Source organism: Helobdella robusta (genome assembly GCF_000326865.2).
Source record: "Helobdella robusta unplaced genomic scaffold HELROscaffold_28, whole genome shotgun sequence".
Lineage (NCBI taxonomy): Eukaryota > Metazoa > Annelida > Clitellata > Rhynchobdellida > Glossiphoniidae > Helobdella > Helobdella robusta.
This window is the reverse complement of record NW_008704435.1, coordinates 2,239,704-2,247,785: the sequence shown is the minus strand read 5'-3', so window position 1 is coordinate 2,247,785 and position 8,082 is coordinate 2,239,704. Positions and strand designations below refer to the sequence as shown.

Genomic DNA, 8,082 nt, shown 5'->3' with positions numbered 1-8,082 from the left:
TATTTTTATTGTTATTATTAGACCTAAGATTAAAGTAAAAAATTCGCCGCCGAACTACTCTCGTCGGAGACAAAGGAGTGTTAGAAAGGCTTAAGAGAAAGTCTCTAGAATAAGACATAATAATATTTTCAAGTTAAGGAAAAGATGTTGAAAGATATAGAAAAAAATAGTCATAGTAAAAAAGAAGAGAACTCACTTGTTCAGAAGCAGAAAACAAGAAGCCACCCAAATTAAAAAACCACCGAGAAAACGTGCCGCCATCACGCTAAACGTAAGTCTCCAAACCTTATATGCCTTTACTGGCAAAAATAAATTAAGCTAAAAACAATGATCAAATGAAGTAAAGAAATTGTGAGTGAATAAAATTTCAAATGTTTCAACGTTAACAGGCATAGCTGTTGGACTGAGTTTGGCAGGTTTTGCGGTTTTGTTGTTCGCCATCGGAGTAGCCATCTACTACTACCTGAAATGGAGATCTCCTGAGTAGGCTTGCTTTTTTTCATGATTTAGATAAAAATAATATTAATGAGTATGTTGGCAATGTAGTAAATATTTTTATGTTGAACTTTCTGCATTTTAGTTGAGAAAGCTAAGCCTTCATAAAATAATTGAATCAATCATTACGCCATGAAGTATCAAAAACTTATTTAAAATCTCAGCTTTATAAAATCTTAAATGAAAACAGAGTGAACATTTTTTCAAAGTACAAGAACCATAAAACACATCACAGTCCAAATGCAGACGACAGAAAAAGTGACCATCACAACCAAAACAAGAGGTTCCAATTCATCAGCTTGGATTTTTTGCGAACGAAACTTCCAACCTACAAAAACATGGACTTCAACAGTTCTACAAACTCAAGCCAGCAAACGTTCGTTTGCGGCAAGAGGTTCAGCTCTGACGACCAGTTTGGCACTAAAAGTTCCAAAACTATCCTAATTCGCAATTCTGTTGAAAATGAATTTGCCAGCTCTTTGTCCACTCCTGGTCTGTGTGTGACATCAGTTAACTTTTCAAATTTTAATTCTTAAATAATATTTTCTGATGTTTTTTTTCATATTAGAGTAATAAATTTAAGAAACATTTTTACTATTTTTTTTAATCTAATGCTTTCAGTCAGCCTAAGCGCGAAAAACAGCAGAAGCAGTAGCTCTAGCAGCAGTAGCAGTCCCACGACCAACGATAAGAACACCATCAAAATAACTCAAGTCAATATGAATTACACCACTTCAGATATCCACAACAACATCAGCAACAACAGCAACAACGTTGACAACAAATTGAAAAGCAACCTCACCAACTCTGACAGCATCTACATCATACCAAGTAATGATATTCCAACGAGAAAATTATCAAAAGAAACCAGCAAACTCCAGTATGAAACGCCTACAACTTCAACAAACGACTGCAACTCAGCAACCACTCTTGCTACAACCGCAACCTCGCCAACAACAGAAACATTAACAACGAAAACAGCATCCATAACATCCACAACAAATTCGGACCAGCAGCCAATGAAGAAGACGAAGGAGGATCAAGAAAGAAGAGTTACAAGTATCGTCACGGAAGACATTTGGAACTCAACCCTGGATAAAATTTTTGACAGTGCCTTATCTTTGCATGAGATGGATCGTGGTACTCTCAGAGGGGCACGACTTTCCGTTTATCCAGAGTAGAAAATTTTCACTTGTTTGCTACAATACCAAAACAATCTACCATAATTTCAGACCTGACTTTAAATAGTTGAATAAAGATCATAATAGTTTTTATTTATGTTTTTTTTTGACAAAATGTCAAATTTTTTGTTAATTTTTACAAAAGTTTTTAAATGGGTAAGTTAAATAGTAGGCTTGAAATTTTGATGTTTAGCAGCAATGCATGTTCAACTTTCAATCGTGACTCATGATTTCATCTTATCTTATGACAAAATAATTGAGTTTTGATGTGTTTTATATTTTGCTAAAAATGTTTGGAACCAATTATAAGAACATTAAAAAAATAAATAACAAGGACACACATAATCAGTGGTGGATTTAGTATTTGCCGCCCGTCAAATTTCAAAATTTTGGCCAGCCTTGTCAAGGTTCTCTAATTCTGCCTCTGTAAATATTTGCGATTTTTGAAAACCAGAAAACCTCAACTTAATATTTACTATTATTAAAATATTATCGCGAATTATAATTTAATTATTAATAACCTACCTTTTACCTAAAATATTATCATTGATACAGTATGTTTATTACACAGTTATATCACATGTACCATAGTTAATGTCTTACAATTGATTGCATATTAAAGATATTGTAGTTAATATTTTGCGTAGTCCGGATAAATATCCAGATGGCTCCCATATCATGATCCCATCATGATCCATGATAAATCTTGGCTAAGCAATTACGGTTGTTTTATAATTTTTTCGCTGTTATGCCTTCTGAATTGTATTTTATCCGTTGTTTGTGTTTTCATCATATTGATTAATAGCAGTAGCAGGAACTATCAACACTTTATTTTCAGTCACTATTTGGCTTTTCGTCTGAGAAATTTATAAACTTCAGTTAGACTTTCATTTCTGTACGTTGATCATTATTTCAAGCAATATGCTGTCTAGTTTACAACAACTCTGTCTGGTAACTTCGTTGTAAATATTCTTGGAGTAAAATAAAATTGAGACGAATACATCGTTTACAAATAAGTTTTCAGCTAGGCTGTCGTCCGTTCAATATTTCTTATATCTATCACGTTCTCTTTTAAATATGACGCAATGTACTGCGTCTTTATGTACGTGTTTGTTTGTATGTGTATGAATGTGGTGTGCATGCGTGTGTGCGTGTGAGAGATGGTCTTGAGTGTGAGTGAAAGATTGGATATGAAGTCTACATTCGAAAATATTTACTGATGTTTGATCTAATAAAATGAAAGAGCAAAAAGTAAAATAACATTATTATCATAGAGAAGTTTATTTTTACTTCTGTGAAAATGCTAAATAAATTAATATATTCAATTATAATAGAAAAAATAGTTACAAAAAATTGAACTCACCTTTGTTAACTCATTTTTTAGATTTGTTATCAAAACAGATATAGCTTAATCTGAAGAGAACGTTACACGAAAATTTGTTTTTGAAGAGTTATTTCCAAAGCAAAATTACCAATCCATATTTTAAAAATTATGTAAAGAAAATTCAGTGAGTGGTTTTCATGCATCGTATATCTTAATAAGACACTACATCCAAATTTCAATTAAAAAATTATCGGAATTAGAACTCTAGATATTGGCATCGAATGAGCCGCTAGAGATTCGCATAGTATAATATTTAGATCAACCCCTACGGGTAGAGTGATTCCGTGATTCTGTTTAAATTATTTTATAACTTTATAAATCGGTATAGTTTTGTTTTCTGAGATAATCAGCTTTAAACGTGTTGGGGTTTTCTATCTTTTTTCAAAATATCTTCATAATAAAGTTTATTTTTCTCTTTTAATCCCCGCAAATTGCAACATTAACACTATTCAATTTTCGATCATTAAATGAAGCGCAACAATAAAAATATTTTTTATACTATGTTCACTTTTAAACATTTTTGTTATGTTTCCAAGATAAATTTTTATTTATTAAATTAGTATTAAAATATAATTTACTAATTAATGCGATCGGGCTAACCTTTATTCCTCAACTTCCCGCCATGAATTTTGACGTTCCGGATCTAATTCCCGACGAACAGTATAACGTTGATGAAGTGAGGAGGGCTGATTAATTGCATTTTTATTTTTTAATAATTTAAAATAATTTTAATTATTTATAATTTTAATTTATTATTATTTATTATTCTAATTTAATAATATTAATATTGAAATTAAGTTTTAAATAATACTAGAGTCTGGATTGTTTCGCCGCCAAAAATTTGATTTTTAAATTAAACATTTATTATTAAATATTAATGATTTAAAAATTATAGTGATCAGATTACAGATCACCTGTCTGACTTAATCTTAACTTAACTTAACTTTCTCTAAAGCCTAAACTAAAGTAAATAATTAAATATAGTTTTTAATTTAATTAAACCTGTATAGCTTATAAAGACTTTTTTTTTAAATGATAGCTAGCAATACGTAAAATAAACCATGATCAAATCAAATTAATATTAACAAAATTGAAAATTCAGAGTCGTGTGGATTATTAATAACACAGAAAGTTAAATAGAGATAAAAGTGCATTTAGAAATTATTTTAAATACTTCATTTAATTTAATTAGATAAAAATAAAAACCATCGACAATTTTATATTTTTATCTTATTACTTACTTAAAATTTGATATTTATATTTGTATTATTATTTTTTTTATTATAAATTAATAAATAATTAATTTTAGTATTTATTTTAGTTTAAATATAAAATATAAACTCATGTTTGATTTTCTAGGCGAAGTTTGTATCGAGTTTCAGTTGGTTACTCTCAAATGCCGGCTACATAGTCAAACGACCGACCGATCAGATTCATCGGAAAAAAAAGTTTCTGGTTTGTACCTTGAGTTCACTTTTAAATTAATATTTAAATTTAAGTTTACATACATCATCCAACCTTGGGGAGCTGGACGCTAAACGAAGATAGAATAGATACAAACACACTAAAATTCAAGTTTACTTAAAAAATTTTTTCAATACAAGTACATACCATTTAAAAATCATTATAATGAACAAAAGACTAGCGATAAGTTAGTTGTCGCTAACATGGTAGTTTATTAGTGTAATGGTTAAGGTGTCCGGTACTGCTGTTGCACTAACTGGATTTGAATGCAAAGAAATCCCTGTAGACCACAAGCAGTCTGTGTCACATGTTAATTCACCATTGAGAGTATTGTTTAATTAATTTATTCATAAATTAGTAGCAATTATAAAATAAATTACATTTTACATTAGAAAAGGAAATGGATTTTCTAGAATATAAAATTTTTTTTCAAACCTATCAACTTTTTGTACGTAGATTCATGTAACAAGTAAATTTAGCATTTAATTTTATTTTTCAGTTGCTTCTTGTTTGTCTTTCCTGAGAACAAATGTTTATTTCATTTTATGATTGAAATTTTGCAAAACTTTGACAGTTTATTATGTTCCAGGTGGTTGTGCTAGATGAGTTCCACTAATGTACTCTACACACACGCACACACACATACGCACGCACGCGCGCGCCCACACACACATACAGAGCAAATAACAGTAACAAGTAAATGAAACAGAAATAAAGTTTATTTATTTTATAGCAACCATCCAGCCATCCTTCTTGCCATTAGGTTGTATCACATTGAGGAAGAAATAGGAAAATATTGTTTTGTATTGTATAGTATGTTTTGTATTGTATAGTATTTATTGTATTGTATTGTATTATATTGTATTGTGTTTTGTTGTATAGTATTGTATTATATTGAATTGTGTTGTATTGTATAGTATGTATTGTATTGTGTTGTATACTATTGTATTGTATTGTGTTGTATTGTATTGTATTGTATAGTATTGTATAGTATGTATTATATTGAATTGTATTGTATTGTATTGTATTGTATTGTATTGTATTGTATTGAATTGTACTGTATTGTACTGTATTGTATTGTATTGTATTGAATTGTATAGTATTGTGTTGTGTTGTATTGTATTGTTTGTGCTGTATTGTATTGTGTTGTATTGTATTGAATTATGTTGTTTTGTATGGTTTCATATTGTATTGTATTTTATTGTATGGTTTTGTATTGTATTTTATTGTAAATAGATAGACGTCATTAACACATCAGACAACCTTAATATTTTATTTTATTTATTTTCACGTCAACTTGTTACTCTTATTATTATTAGTAGTTGTAGTAGTAGCTGTAGTAATAGTAGTAGTAGCAGTTGTAGTAGTAGTAGTTGTTGTTGTTGTAGTAGTAGTAGTATCGGCAGTATTAGTAGTAGTAGTGGTAGCAGTAGTCGTAGTAGTATTTAAAATTCTCGATATTATTACCATCAAGACTGTTATTATTGATTTAAAACAGTTCTTTGAATTGTATGGCTCTGATGAATGAATGAACGAACGAACGAACGAAAAGAAGAATGAATGAAAGAATGATTGAATGAATGAAGACACACGTGACATCTTTCCTTACCAAGACTATTTACCACGGGGATTATGAACTTCATTATAGCTAATTTAAAACTCTTAATAACCCATTTAATCGTTAATTAATCTTTTAATTAATTCATTCATTCAATTTGGTAATTAATTAATTAGTAGTCTAATTGGTTAGAGCACCTGTTCTAACTGTTGCTGTGTGACCGGGTTTCAATGCAAATAGGTCCTCGTCTATCACATGCAGTGTGTGTGCGTGTGTGGTATGTGTGTGTGTGCGTGTGCGTGTGTGTGTGTGTGGATAATTTCAATGTTAACAGCAATGTAAAATAATAATAAATAACATAATATAATAATAATAAATATAATAAGATGGATATAGATAGTTGTAATAATAAATCAGTAATTATTTTTTTAATTATTTTTTTCCCGGGCAGACGAGCTCGATGGTGAAGTACCTGGCGACCTGTGTCGCCTACTACAGAGCCGTCTCTAGACTGTTCCCCTCCGAGACTAGACACTTTGAATGCAGTTAGTTTGCTGATGATGGTGATGGAAATGGTGATGGAGATGGTGACAATAACGATGATGATGAGGATGATGTTGGATGTGATTATAATGGTGAGGATGGTGGTGAAGATGTTCGTTGTGGGGATGGTGATGATGAAGATGATGATGAAGATGATGGTGAAGAAGATGATGGTGATGGTGAAGATGAGGATGAAGATGATGGTGTAGATGATTTAAAAAAATAATGATTGTACACATGTTTTCTTGTTTATTCATCTTTCAGTTCATTAGTTTCTCTATACAAATGTATACCTTCTTTATTATTCTATTCATTCTTCCATTCTTCTTTTTCATTTTTTGATTGATTGATTGATTGATTGATTGATTGATTGATACATTCATTCATTCAGTTGTTCATTCATTTATTCATTCATTCATTCAGTTGTTCGTTCATTCATTCACTCACTCATTCACTCACACACTTACTCATTCACTTACTTTGTCATTCACTCATTCATTTATTCATTCATTCACTCATTCATTCACTCACTCATTCATTCACTCATTCATTCACTCACTCATTCACTCAATGCAGATCACAAGTCGATTGATGATTGGCTGAGGAGCAAAGGTTTTGGAATTCCCAATGAGGAATTCGATTACGATGAGATGATGTCGTCTCAACCATTCCACAAGGTCTGTTTCAGTTTAACGATGGTGATGATGATGTATGATAGTGATGATGATGTATGGGGATGATGATTTATGTATGATGATGATGTATGATAATGATGATGATGGTGATGTATGGCGATGGTGATGATGATGATGAAGATGGCAATGATGATGATGACAAGGGCAAATTATTTAACCCCAGGGTGTGCATTTGAAGTTGATTGACAAGATCATGACCGCTCACATTTATCTGAACTTCTCAGCTGAAAGGGTTACGAGGTGAGCTGATGGTGATCATTATCGCCTTCACCATCATCATCATTTACATCATCATTATCATTTGCACCATCATCATCATTTACATCATTATCATCATCATAACCACCGTCAGGGAGCTCCACCTGGAAGACTCTTCAGCATCACCATCAACAACTCTGAACACGAATAGCGTGGAAGACATCATTGTTTTCTGGGTGAACACGGTGATGAAGATGATGGTGGAGAAGAGGAGGAGGAGGAAGATGATGATGATGAAGACGGATGATGATGATGCTGATGACGAGGAGAGTAAGGAGTTGCTGAGGCTGTTGACTGTGGGACAGTTGGAAGATTTCGTGGACGGAAGGGCTCTCTGTTCGTTGCTGTACTTCTATCAGGGCTCTGCTGGTCTTTCTGCTTTGAGTTCCAAACTTTTGGATTTTGAAGGTTGGTTGGTTGGTTGGTTGATGGTTGGTTGGTTAGATGGTTATTTGGATGGCTGGCTGAATGGTTGGTTGGTTGGTTGATGGTTGGTTGGTTGGT

General features: G+C 31.7%; 2 protein-coding genes across 2 annotated transcripts in view; both read left to right on the top strand.

The window, feature by feature from the left end:
• Positions 1–833: 833 nt before the first annotated feature.
• On the top strand, positions 834–1,676 carry HELRODRAFT_174111 (hypothetical protein; the record flags this gene model as incomplete). Its single annotated transcript, XM_009020657.1, has 2 exons — positions 834–987; positions 1,117–1,676. The coding sequence occupies 2 exons, from the start codon at positions 834–836 to the stop codon at positions 1,674–1,676; spliced, it is 714 nt and encodes a 237-aa protein (XP_009018905.1).
• A 2,006-nt stretch (positions 1,677–3,682) lies between these two features.
• Positions 3,683–8,082, top strand: part of HELRODRAFT_192138 (hypothetical protein) — a gene marked incomplete at its 5' end in the record, with an annotated part of 13,692 nt that continues 9,292 nt past the window's right edge. Inside the window, 6 exons of the mRNA XM_009020656.1 lie at positions 3,683–3,736; positions 4,420–4,515; positions 6,534–6,627; positions 7,202–7,302; positions 7,484–7,560; positions 7,673–7,947. Of these exons, the coding sequence (XP_009018904.1) occupies positions 3,683–3,736; positions 4,420–4,515; positions 6,534–6,627; positions 7,202–7,302; positions 7,484–7,560; positions 7,673–7,947 (697 nt within the window). The remainder of the gene's footprint in view (positions 3,737–4,419; positions 4,516–6,533; positions 6,628–7,201; positions 7,303–7,483; positions 7,561–7,672; positions 7,948–8,082) is intronic.